The following is a 14245-nucleotide window of genomic DNA, read 5'->3' as shown; positions in this document are numbered from 1 at the left end:
TATTCATCTTGTCAGGCACTGGTCAACACACTGGTCAACACACTTGTGACAGATTTTTTTTTCTAATGAATGATGTATTGATGCCTCATTTTATGAAATATGGAACTTAATCACTTATGAAATGAAGAGTAATATTAGAATTTTCCATTTTGGTGATGTTATTGTTATTTGATTGCCCTACAATTATTATTTTTTAATTTTTATAAATATATAATAAAATATTAAAATATATTATTATATTCGGCGTACCCAAACGTACCCGCACCCTGTCTTTAAGAAGGCAAAGTCATCACACAAAAAGTACGTTGTTCGATGCAAGGAAGATGGTTGCAAATGGCATATAACTGGTGTGAATCATATGACTTTTGTTGTAGTGAAGTCGTTTGTTGCCAACCATACGTGTACAGCTAAAATAAGTGGCAATGATCACCCTCTCGTTACAGCAGCTTAGGTAGCTGAGACATGTTTACGTTTATTCGCTTGCCCAGAGGACGTCCATACAAGGATCATAAGATAATATATTAAGATGCATTGGGGTGTAGCTATTTGCTATTGGAAAGCGTACAATATGATGAACATCATACTTGAGATTAAGTGTGGGAATGTCGAGGACTCTTACCGCATATTGCTCGCATTTGCAGTTGAGATAATGGGCAGAAATCCTGGAAGCTACATGCGTGTTTTCCGACATAGAGATTTACGTCCAAGGGGAGATGATAAATTTGCTCGCTTATTCTGGACATTTGGTCCATGCCTACATTCTTTTCGAACATTGAGACCTATAGTTTTGATGGACGGAACACATCTGCGAGGGAAATATCTAGGAATCTTATTGATTGCAATCGGTGTCGATAGTAACAACGGATTATATCCATTAGAATTTGGAGTGGTGGAGAAAGAGAATGAAGATAGTTGGGAGTGGTTTCTGAAGTTGTTGAAAAGACATGTATTGCCAGATCATATGAATGTATTCACTATATGCTCCGATTGGCAGAAGGGGTTATTGCAGGCAGTACTTACAATATTTCCCAATTGTTATCATAGTTATTGCATGTGTCACCTTGCTGCCAACTTCCGGTCCAACTTCAAAGATCTTCTACTTGAGAGCTTGTTCTGGAGAGCCGCAAGAACATTGAGGGAGAGTGTTTTCAAAGAACTAATGCAGAAGATTAAGACAAAGAATGAACGTGCACATTAGTGGATAAGTAACATTCTGAAGGAAAACTAGGGTAGTTTTTATTTCAAGGGGGATAGGTATGATGTGTTGATTACGAATAGATCGGAGTGTTTCAACGTTGTCTTGAAGGATGCCAGAAAATTGTCGATTGCATCATTGGTAGAGCACACTCGACATCAGACTACCCAGTTCATTTAGAAGCGTCAGAAATTAGGTAGTAGTTGGCACACAAAGTTGACTCATTACGCAGAAGAACGTATGGAGTCATCACTGTGGAAGAGCTACCAATATACAGCTTATCGAGTAGGGACTCATGAATTCGAAGTAAAGTCCCTTAAAACTACAGATTCTTTCGATTTGATAGCTCAAACGTGTAGTTGTCATGCTTTCCAAACATATGGACTTCCGTGCGGACATGCAATCGCAGCCATTAACATCACATAATTCGATCCATACGATTACTGGGACAAATGTTTTGATACAGAGAGGTATCGGGATACATACACTGAGGTTGTGCATGCAACACCAGATCAGACACAATGGCATGAAAGTCCAGAACTGTTGATGACAATATTACCACTGCTTACGAAGCGACCGCCTGGAAGGCCACATACGAGAAGAATGGATCGCGAGTTGAAAGGTGGATTACATTACAAGTGCACCCGATGCCGACAACTTGGTCACAATAGAAGAAGTTGCAAAGAACCTCCCGTCGTCACACCGAACCTCGATGAAACTGCTATTGGACCTTCTGCACCAATACTCACGAGGTCGGGCGTACCTTACCAAGCTCCCTTCTTCGCGTAAGGGTGTGGGTTTTTTGAGGAGAAGTTGTATCTGATTTTTTTTATGTACTCATATACTGTTACGAATTTTTTTGTTTTTTTGTAAACAGTGGCTGTATTCAGATACACTTATAATTTTTTTGGAGTAGAAGTCACTCTTTTTTGAAACGGTAACGGATCAATTGCTAAGTTATTACAGTGGGTCCCACAGTTTCGCATAACTCGGCCTGATATGGTCAAGTATTAATAGAGGTCCCCTCCGTCCCTGGTAACTTCTGAATTGTCATATGTAATACCCCCATTTCATATCTTGGTTGCCCCATTTTCATATGTGGTACCCCAATTTTCCTTGTGCTGGTAACTCCTTCCAGGCCCAACAGACATCAACTCAAAATTTTCCAGGTGTGATACCCCCATTTCATATCTTGGTCACCCCATTTTCATATATGGTACCCCCATTTTCCTTGTGCTGGTAACTCCTTCCAGGCCCAACAGACATCAAGCAAAAATTTTCTAGGTGTGATACCCCCATTTCATCTTTTGGTCACCCCATTTTCATATGTGGTACCCCCCATTTTCCTTGTGTGGGTAACTCCTTCCAGGCCCAACAGACATCAACCCAAAATTTTCCAGGTGTGATACCCCCATTTCATCTTTTAGTCACCCCATTTTCATATATGGTACCCCCATTTTCCTTGTGCTGGAAACCCCTTCCAGGCCCAACAGACATCAACCCAAAATTTTCCAGGTGTGATACCCCCATTTCATCTTTTGGTCACCCCATTTTCATATGTGGTACCCCCATTTTCCTTGTGCTGGTAACCCCTTCCAAGTGTGATACTCACAGCTCAAGGAAAATGGGGGTATCACATATGAAAATGGGGTGACCACATTTGAAAATGGGGGTACCACATATGAAAATGGGGTGACCAAGAGATGAAATGGGGGTATCACACCTGGAAAAATTTTGGTTGATGTCTGTTGGGCCTGGAAGAGGTTACCAGCACAAGGAAAATAGGAGTATCATATATGAAAATGGGGTGACCCAAAGATGAAATGGGGGTATCACACCTAAAAATTTTTGGGTTGATGTCTGTTGGGCCTGGAAGGGGTTACCAGCACAAGGAAAATGGAGGGTACCACATATGAAAATGGGGTGACCAAAAGATGAAATGGGTGTATCACACCTGGAAAATTTTGGGTTGATGTCTGTTGGGCCTGGAAAGGGTTACCAGCACAAGGAACATGGGGGGTACCACATATGAAAATGGGGTGACCAAGAGATGAAATGGGGGTATCACACCTGGAAAATTTTCGTATTTTGTATCCAAAACTCAAATCCAAATCCAAATGAGGTTTCCAAACATGGCCTAAAGGTACATGAAGATCTTATTGTTGTTTTCATACTCTTGGAATTCACTTTCTGACATCCAATCCAAAATCCTTTTCCACATGAATTATGTTTTTCATGTATTTGACTTCCGATATTTGTTTCTCTACCCCCATTATAGATTACAATGGCCCAGAAATCTTTATGAGCAGTCCTAACCATTGGATCCATTGGTTGCAACTAAAGAGTTAAAACAAATAAATATGCTTTTTTCCTAACCATTGGATCCATTGAGATTTCACATGGTGCAAGTCCCTACAGTTCAATATTTTGCCAAAAGGAATGCATGGCCTTGACCATAGATAATCAAAGCCGTCCATTTGATGGGCGACAATGTAAATCGGTTGTGCCCCAAAAATCACTTCCATAGGATGATCCCAACCCTCCAATCTATATAGCTTTCCATAATATACAGTTCCTCTATAGATTGGAGGGATTAGATCATCCTATGGAAATGATATCTCGTGAGTGTGCGCGTGCTTGTGGGGGTATTCTTGGTTCTGATTTATTATTATAACAACCATTGTTTGTGTGACATCCCCAATGTTATTACAAGTACATTAACCAACTTTACAAATTTAAAGTAATCAAATACACTTTAAGATCACATAAAATGAGCAAACTTAAAAACATTTCACATTTTATATAAGAACTATACGAGTCAAGCTTTTACATCCCACATAAGTATCGTTCTTTTACTTTATACAATAGTCCTTCAACATAAGGACTTTACAAACCAAAAGAAAACTACAAATACTAAGAAAATACAAACAACCTGACTCATCCCTACAATCCCCAAAAATGGCTCTCACGTGCAATGCTCCTCGGTATCACTGATCTGTAAAATAGTCATAAGACATGGGATGAGCAACACCGCTCAACAGATAATCAACTTACTCAAAGAGTGAAGCAAACCTTTGAGGTTGAGTGAAAAATCAGTATTGCACGGTCAAAAGCATGAATTCAATGAATCAATAGCAATTTAAAGATTCAATAATAAGATACTAAGAAGTACGATCATAAGACAATACACTTCGAGTACCACTCAAGAGTTTAAACACTTTCATATTTAACCTGACAATATTTCAAGAGAGAATAACGAAACAGAAATATAGCAAATGACATTCAAAATCTATGAAACCAGGTCCATCTTAAGGATAATTGAGTGCACATTAAAATATATGAAGACATCATTCTCAGATAATAACTACATAAGTAGTAATGAGGGTAAAACTATAAAAAAAGTCAAATTCAAGTTCAGCACAGGGAGTTTCTGACCATTAGCTACATCTGAAATGTTTCAGAAACATACAGAAGTCAAAATGACCTCAAATATTAACCACAGCTATATTACATATTGATAATACATACATAAAAAGTTGGGATTCAAATTCACTGTACAAAGATACTAGAAATTCAATGAATACAGACCAAATTTTAGCACTGTACAGTAAAACAGATTCTATAGTTGAGTCAAAACTATAGCAAATAATGTCCAAAAGTTATAAAATTGGTGCCATTTCAAAGATATTTTTGTGTACTAAAAATGCTGTGAAGACATTATTTTCATTTAACAATCATAGAATTTATTATAATAGAAATACTACACATATCAGATTTCAATGAATTCTGAGGATTGATCATAACAAAATTTCTACAGAAAATCCTATTATCCAAATACTCTGAAATTTTTACCACATATCTGAATCTCATATATTAAATTATGTTAAATTTTTTAGAGTAAAATTCATACGAAAACTATTTTTCCAATATTCAAGAAAAACAGGTAAAAACAGGAATCTTTTGTAAAGTAGATTTGGAGTGAGGGAAACCATAGGACTTTAAGATTAAAATCATACCAAATTTTCATTTCTATTCAAAAATATACTCAAATCTAAGAAGAAGTTAAGAACCTACCTTAATCCCAGAGATTCCCTCTCCCTTTTTTTATTATTTCTTTATTTTCTTCTCTTTTTCTCTTGTTTTTTTTTCACTTTTTTTTAGCCTAGCTACAGACTTGAACGAAATATCTCTCTGTTTCTACTCTCTTCTCATAGCTTCTAAACTCTTTTTTAGTCCATGCGGTGATGGCATGTGCCAAAGAACCCTTTTAAGTGGAATTTTACCCTAAATTTCTCCACTTCCAAATGAAAAAATGGTCACAATCTGCCTATTGCTCCAGACTTTCACTACTCCAGAGCAAGGATCCCAAAAAATGATCTCTTTCTATTCTATCCAACACCAGCAGGCCTGCAAAAAAAGAGCAGCCAATCAGACATTCCATGACTTACAAATGAAAGCTTAAAATTCTCAGATTAAGTTTGAATACATAGTGCAGTTTTATATGGGCTTGGAATAAAAATGTGTAACAAACTAGGATCAAATTGATCTAAATACTTGAATAATCAGGATTCCCTATCCATCCTAGGCAACCATATAGTGATTGTATGTATCCAACTCCTCCATTAACAGGCTGATAATTAATAAGGTGATAAATTAATAATGTGAAAAGAAACAAGAAATATGCTAGTACATCTGTACATGGGTTGATCAACTAATGGGATAAAGGCACTCTGGTACGTTACAAATTCCCAATCATTATGAACCATGCAAGTAAGAAAATGTTGGATAAAAAGAAATGATTAAGAGGAAACTCCACATACCTATTCAAGATCACATCTCCTAACCCTATTGAAGAGCACATCTCCCAAACTCCCCCCTTAAAAATCTTTCGCAAAGTTCAAGCCTAAATTTGGGAATGTCTGCTGGGCTCAATGGAGATCTACTGCAGAAATGCTCAATACCCATTATGACAAATGCGCCGCAATCAAAGCTGTCAAATAAAATGCAGTGATTCGAATGACTTGACACTATTAATGAACTAACATATAAAACTAGTTTCAAACATCATAGGTTGTACCGACCAATTGTTCTGTTATGGTTAGTCATCCATCTGTTCATATGGGTAATCATCAATGTTCGCACCCCGTCCTTTGAAATACTCTTTGATGCATGTTACCTGGCAATTAAAAATGGGGCTATCCAAAGTCATTGAAGTTGATGATTCTAATGTCGTTGAAGTTGATAATCTACTTACAGTGGGTGATGCCCTTTCCTTGAACTCGTCTTCCTTGGATGAGTTGCATTCTATGAATGATTTTTTCACCATGTCCACCGCTAGGAGAACCCAATGGAAGTCTTGACATAATGGGAGTAAGAGCATATGAATCTCCTCCAACGGGGTATCGTCAAGAATAGACCGCAATTTGTCTAGGGCAATACCATGCTTCTCCTACTTCCTTTTCTCATCCATCCCCTCACGACTAGAAGTAAGAGTTCCCTGTATAAGAAAAAAGAAATAAATTGGCATTTAGAAGCAGTAGTCGATGAATTAGTTGTAAAGTTAGATGTATAATCACAAAAAATCATCTTACATTTATCGAGGATAGAACAAATATAGTCCGTCAAGTAGAATCTGCCGCCCTATCCTTGTTGGAGGAGCGTAGGTAATTCCCAAATAAGTCGAGCACCTTTACATATTAAACTGAAAGTTAGTAGCCTTAATGTTTGAAACTGAATATACACAGAAAAAGACAACACTTACAGCGCAACTTAGGACTCTTCTCAGATTCCAAAGGTGTTCAAGGTCCTCACCAACTATCACTACACCGTCAACATTCATGAGGATACGACTGCAAAATTATAGCAGGGTTAGAACTTAGAAGATGCATATCTAACTTCCATACTTACATAACTTTAGATATCTACTCGCCTTTGTTTCTGTTTTTTCAGCCTTCGGATCAATTCTTTCCTCCTCTCAAGTCCACCCTCCTCTGCCTCCTCCTCCTCTATAATAACATCTTTTCTCTTCTTCTTGTACACCTTTGCCTTTCCCTTCTTTGGGCATACTAGTGTTGCATAAGGGCTTCTCTTGGCATAGCTTCCTTTCCTATCCCTAGCCCCAGTTTTCACCCCTCTTTCTATACTCCCTATTTTTCCCGATGCCTCGTGCTTTCTCTTTTTTGGGTTAGGGCTGCTGTCGGAAATGGAAAAAATCAGTGGCGGTTCACTTACCCCAACATCTTCCTGTCCACTCTGAATTTCTTCCACAACATTCATTATATCCTGACCCAGTATGTCTATGACTTCCACCTCCCCCTTCTCTTTCTCATCCTCTATCCCCCTCCCCATTCCAAATAAACTTCCCATTCCATCCTCCCCCATTCTTCCTTTTTGCTCCTCATCTCTTCTATCTTCCCCCTTTGCCCTCACTCCCTCCAACTCAGTCCCCATTCTATAATCACTCTCCTCCCCCATTCTTCCTTTCTCCTCCACACCTCCTCTATCTTCTCCCTCCAACTCACTCCCCACTCTATACTCAGCCTCCTCATCCATTCTTTCTTCCCCCCTTCCCTAAATCCCTCCAACTCCCTCATTGATGTAGGGTCATCCCCTTCTTCCATTTCTATTCCCTCTTCCCCATTCCCTTTTCTCCTCTCATCCTTCTATTTTTTTAACACAGAACACTCTTATTTTAACTTCCGCCTCTCATCTTCTATCCCCTCCTTAGCTTTCCTTAACTTCTCCTTCTCCTCTTCAATCCATAGCTTTTCTCTGCGGATACCCTCCCATGCTGCATTTATTTTCTCCCATTCTCTGACTATCCTTCCTTCTTCACCACCATCACCATCTACACTGTCCCTTTCTACAAATGCATGAGAGGTGGACAGTGGGGTGTTTGTAGGTGTCTGGCACAAAGTCTGGAGCCCCAAAATGGCTCTTGTCTCCTCCTCTTCCTGATATAAGATAAAGGAAAACATAATGAGTTTGGTTATATCAGGAATTCTAATTAAATAATATAGACGTGCCCTATTATAATACCTGTTCGTCTACTCGACTTCCTCCCCTACCGGCGTCAATGTCACCACCACCTGATGATTTGAGAAGTTAGGGAACTCACGAGATATTGCAGATATGATAGGGTATGCAGTTTTATGTCTACCTCAGAATCCTCTATCTTTCTGTCCTCAATCAGCTTATACTTCTTCGACTCCTTTGCTGTCCAGTCCCACTTGAGCAAACGTGCACGGGCATCTGGTCTAGTAGGAGTCCATAATTTGATATGCTCATATAACCAAACCTGCATGGAAGAGGCATACTTTGTTATTAGTTTGTTAAGAATAAGATAACAATACCAAATTATTGAACCACCTTAGCCCATCATACTTGCAATACCATCGCACAACCGCCGAGGTATTTCCCACCATCTTTGCTCCATCTATTCAAATATTCTACAAGCCATTCGTATTGCCAGTATTTCCAAATTGTCGACAAACGGCCAAAATAGTTTGTCGACCCGATGGGCAGCCTGGGTGAATAGGACGGTGCCAAATAGGTGCAGAAGAATATACTTGATAGTCTTCTTTATGGTTGGTTCGCCCTCATCCGTAACTAAACCACTAATCTTCTCCTTAAGAACAAGTGCGATCACATAGGCTTTATCAAATGGCCATCCGGCCACTTTGAGGGGATGCTTTTTCTTGTCCATATCTCCCACCACCTTCATTTTCTCTCCTGTGAGAGGGAGTCCTATCGTTAAAGCAACATCACTGGGAGAAAAAGGAACTCGTACTCTCCCTAGTCTGAAAGATCTAGTGACGGGATCCCACTTCCCTTGTAGTGCTCTAATGAGAGGCTTGTGCATCACAATCTCCTTTAGGTATGTGCGGATCAAATTATTAAATGGAGTCTTCTTTAGACCTTCATAATGCAATTCCCGCAATACCAAATTACCCATAGCCTTGGTAAAGCACGATGGCGAACATTGTGCAGGGACGTAGGGAGCCTGCAAAACAAATTACTTAATCAAACTATAAAAGTAGAAAATAAACTTACCATATTTGAAAGGACATATACACTCACATGTTGCTTCCTGCTTGCTTTCTCTTTCCCCTTCTCCTTCTTTCCCTTCTTTAAACCAACTGTCGACTTCCATAAAACCTTTTGTGTCATTTTTCCCTTCGCCTTCTTTAAAGACTTTGCCATGTTAGCAATCACTTGTAGTCCTAATTTAAGTGCCTTCTCTCTGTTAACAAAATCATTTCGTTAATTATGATGATATGACATTGAAAAAAGGATTGAAGGCAATTCAAACTGTATGATTCAAGCCATTGAAAAAAATGTGCTATCCTTTCATATATATGAAGCATTCTAAAATATCTCACTGTTAAGTGATAAAATAATGATGAAATGTCATTTTTAAAACATGATAAGTTGAAGTCTCCACCATAAACAACAAAAAAACAGAGTATGACACCAAATCCAACAGCCATGTCTACCAATTATTAGGCCACAAGACCTTCATGACCCTTATACAAGTTACAAAATGCCAGAAAGTCACTTGAACCTCCATGAAGATCTCAAGGACAGTAAGAAGTTGTAAGAGTTAGAAACAGAATCCAGACATTAGCCTAAAACCCTAAAGAGAAAGAAGGATAAAGAGAGAATGGACAGGAATAGAAACTAAGTTCTAATTATGAAAGTATCCAGAGCCTCAACCAAAATATTCAATCCTATCTCTATGCTATCCAAATGCACAACATGAAGATTTGAAAAATGATCATGTATGGTTTTCTCTTAGTGACATTTGGGACTTAGAAAAATTAGGCTTACTAAAGTTTTACCATGGGTTTGGTATCCGAAGGAACAAAGAATCTGGATCAATAATTCGAAGGAACAAGGAATCAAAATCAATAACTATCAATTCTTACCTTTTTTAATGAAAGAACTAAAGAAATATTAAACCTGCTAGTGATATGAATAAGAATCACTTCGTCCAGCTGATGAATATGAAACATTACACACATGCCAATTTGCCTTTTGTCACTCAAATACTCATACCTTGTTCACACACTTATGCTAAGAGCTGCATTCTCAAAATCATCTCAAAATAAAGAACATGTGACTTGCATAAGATGGAAAAATTATTTGATTCACATATCTTTTACATAGTAGACGTATAGCATTCAGGAAGAGCAGAATGTATACAAAGGAGGAATTATGAACCCATAAATGATGTAGAATCTGACAATCAAAATGTTCCCTCAAAATGAGGGCATCTGTTCAAATGAATAAGAATGCATTAATTTGACCCAACCATTCAGAAACAATGAAGCATTTATCTCTACTTACGTATAGAAAATCAGTTAGGTTAGCTCCAAGATCAATCTATGCAATTCTCAGAATTTACCTATACCAACATCATTGCTAATTGAGTACTAACACAAATTACCCTATTTTGATAAACTAGTTCTCTCAAAGATGAATTGAGTAAATGACATCTCAAATATCCTTATCAGAATATGCCCACCAAATTTAAAGGAAATCGATCAAAGCTTTAATCTATAGAGCATAATTCTGTTCCAACATGAATATTATTTGTAACATGAGAATCAATCAAAGCTTATTAAAGCTTATCAAAGCTTTGCAACATGAATATTATTCGCAACATGTTTGTACTCCTTTGAATCCCTTTGATTACTACAAATAAGATGAATTCTCTCAACAACAGTGATCTACACCTTTGAAAATTCAGCCCAGAAATCATAGATTACTACAAGTCCCACAAAAGAACTAAAAGAAAATATACTAGGCAAAAGTGTAAGCTATGCTCATGCAATGGAGAAAAGAGTAATAAAATGAAGGCATCTAACAAGGAAATTGAGAAAGACAGAAGAGATTACCTAGTCGAGATGGTTGCGAACTTCCTTAGCTGAAATTCCGAGGTGAAGACAGATATATGAAGCGAGAATAGGATTCAGATCTTGAAGGTGAGTATTACAATTTGCATCGGGATGGTTTGTGATGACAAGGCCAGCAAAATGATTAAGTTCTCCTCTTCTCTTCTTCTTCATCAACTAATTATCAAAACCCTAATTAAAATAGCATTTGCAGACCCTATTTTCACATCAGCGACATCCCTTTGTAAACCCCAAATAAATCCAATTCAAAGGATGTAGATCAATTGGAGAAAAAAAAATCGGAAAACGGCGAGGTTGCCCGGATTTGATGAATATCTATTACATCTGGGAACAAGGAGGGTGAAAATAGTGGTGATGGGTTTTCAGATTTTGTTGCTCTAAAGATCTTACAGTATAAACCTGTAAAAGGGGTTTTTTTTCATAGAGACTTTCCTACAAAAATATTACCAACAAAAATCCCAGCAAAGGAGAGGAGTGAAACCCATACCAGTTTCTTCGTAGACGATGGGAGGGAAAAATGCCCTGATTTCTCGTGATGGAGGCGAGGAAGACGACCTCCCTCTCTCTTCTCGCTGTAAACGGTGAAAAATGGCTCTAATTTTTTAATTTTGAAGAAAAGAGCCTGAGGGGTATTTCTGTCAAAAACTGTGTCAGGAAAAGCAAAATGGCCCCCTTTTACAAGTTTCAAATTCGGTGGTACCGTCTCACTATTTCAGATATATTTTGGGACCGTTTCACCAAATTTCCCTATAGAGAATGATAAAAAAATTTAATCATTTTCCTTCTGGACAACCCCCTCTTGGTTACTTCACCGCACTTTTAATCAAGAGCATATATGGTTCAATGAGTGGATAATGCACTCCCCTTTTATAATTTATTACAAACTCAGTTTGTCTTATTATGCTTTTTTTATCGGATTTCTTTGAAATTTTGCAGGGACCTTCTCGGGATTCTAAATACCTCTTGGGCAATTTTGAGATTCTAATTCATTTATTTTAGGATTTTATTCGAATTCAATGATGGTTTAGGGTCCTGTCAAAATGAGATGTCTACAATATTGTATAGAGCATGTTGCAAATACATAGACATTACATGATTCATTGACAATTAGAAATTCTATTATTGATTATATTGAGATTCCATTGAATGTAATGCAATGTGAAATATTGTCAATGATTTGATTATTGGTCACCTTAGCTGGGACCTATAGTAAGGTGTCATCTAATTATTGGTCACCTGGGCTGGATCCTCCAGTAAAGTGTCATCTGATTATTTGTTGCCTTGGATGGGTCATCCAGTAAGGTGTCATCTGATTATTGATCGCTTTGGCGGGGTCTTCCAGTAAGGTGTCATCAGATTATTGGTCATCATGGCTAGGTCTCTAGTAAGGTGTCCTCTAATTATTAGTCGCCTTGGCTGGGTCCTCCAATAAGTTGTCATCTGATTAATTAGTCACCTTGGTTGGGTGCTCCAGTAAGGTATCATCAGATTATTGGTCCCCTTGGTTGGGTCCTCCAGTAAGGTGTCATCTGATTGTCTCCGTCATGAAGGCATTGGGGATCGTGGCTTGCGCAAGTCCTCTGTTACTGCCTTTGGACCCATCCGGATGTGGTTATTTGTATAAGTTATTGGCTAAATCTTGAAGATTTGTTCTGTATTTGTTTGCCCTTGAAGGAATTGCACCTGTTGTTTATTGTTATTATTTTGATCAATTCTACTGAGACTTTCTTAGTCGTGCACCTATGTGCCATATAGAACATAAAATGTTTAGAAGTGATATGCATCATAAATTGCTAAACATTGTTATTCTGATATCGGTACAATTGAGTGTTAACATGTTTTGAGTTCCTTCGCATCATGAGTAGGGCATTTATGTACTCATAGGGCATAACTTAGTTACTTGCTGAGTCGTTTTGCTCATTTCAGTTATTCAATTGTTTTTATAGAGGTTGAGACTCCAAGAAGGGAAAGGGAGCAGTGAGGATCTTGGAATGGCTTGGTAGGAGAGCTGTTTTGCTATACCTCTGTTAACAGTTAATATGCGTATAATGTAAAGGGATTTGCTAGCGTCCATCGCAGAAGGCATTTCATGGAGCATCTGTTGCATGAGAGAGTAGCGACCTCAGATGAATTAAATGAATAAGACAAAATCTGAGCCTATGTGGCTGCTCCGTCATGCAACAAACGTTCTACGAAATGCCTTCTGCGATGGACGCTAGCAAATCCCTAATGTAAATATGTAATCAAAGTTTTGATTTCGACGAAAGACAAAATGCCTTTTGCGATGGACACTAACAAATCCTTTTTTGGATGTATGTAACTACTGAATAGATGAATGGAAGTGATCTTTGATCGTATGTTCATTGGAATTCGTGAAAGAAAAATAAAAAAGATATAGTACTCTGTACCAATCCATGGAAAGACTTTTGTGTGGCACCACACCACGGGATTTTCGGATCCTGAGGCGTGTGTCGTTAAACAAAATCTCCCAAGGACAGTGCTTGCACATTAATTTTTCCTTCAAAAGGCCATATGGAAGGCATGAAACCCTACCCTTAGTCCCCTAGATCCATTGGGAAGGATCAGAGGTTCAGGTTAGCAGGAGAAAAGGAAGCCAAAGGAGGGAAAGAAAAGGCTACTCTCTCTAATCCTAATATTGCGTTATATCTCAAGATGTTGGGGGGGGGGGGAACTTAACATTGATTTTCCCTTAATGGGTCCGCAGGAGCAATGGAGCTCTGACCTCAACCTCCATGATCTATGAAAAGAGATCGGAGGGTTGAGGGGACAAGGAAACAAAAGAAAGGGGAGGTGATAAGTTAAATTACCCTACTTCTATTTAGTAATGGGGGAGGCCATGGGACGTGGAGTATATGGAGCGCCAAGCTCCATGGCTTCCCTCCCTAAGCTAATTTCCAACAAAAGAAATGAATAAAGAACAACAAAGGAAAGGAAAAAGGGAGAGATTCCCTGAGGGATTGATGAATCCCTAACACTCCAAAACGGTTGATGTCACCGCTCCAACTCCTGAAGGAACTCTTCTAGCAAACTCACCGGAACTTCGACAGAGGAGAGTGTGCTCTCCTCTGGAAATTATTTGGCGGAGTTCCGGCTTCCTCCCGCGGCCTCCGAA

The 14245-nt window shown here is 38.5% G+C and overlaps 1 protein-coding gene across 1 annotated transcript; it reads left to right on the top strand.

The window, feature by feature from the left end:
* The first annotated feature begins 526 nt into the window (after window positions 1–526).
* Window positions 527–1198, top strand: LOC143850417 (putative protein FAR1-RELATED SEQUENCE 10). Its single transcript, XM_077359672.1, has one exon. It carries the CDS (start codon window positions 527–529, stop codon window positions 1196–1198), a length of 672 nt encoding a protein of 223 aa, XP_077215787.1.
* Window positions 1199–14245: the final 13047 nt, after the last annotated feature.

This window comes from Tasmannia lanceolata, unplaced genomic scaffold, assembly GCF_043159265.1.
Source record: "Tasmannia lanceolata isolate RefF3 unplaced genomic scaffold, GAP_Taslan_0.1 ptg000018l, whole genome shotgun sequence".
Classification (NCBI taxonomy): Eukaryota; Viridiplantae; Streptophyta; class Magnoliopsida; order Canellales; family Winteraceae; genus Tasmannia; species Tasmannia lanceolata.
The sequence above is the reverse complement of the archived record's forward strand: the minus strand, read 5'-3'. Positions and strand labels throughout refer to the sequence as shown.

Coding starts and splice junctions, on each gene's coding strand:
- LOC143850417 (XM_077359672.1), top strand. CDS start 527: ATGCATTGGGGTGTAGCTATTTGCTATTGGAAAGCGTACAATATGATG.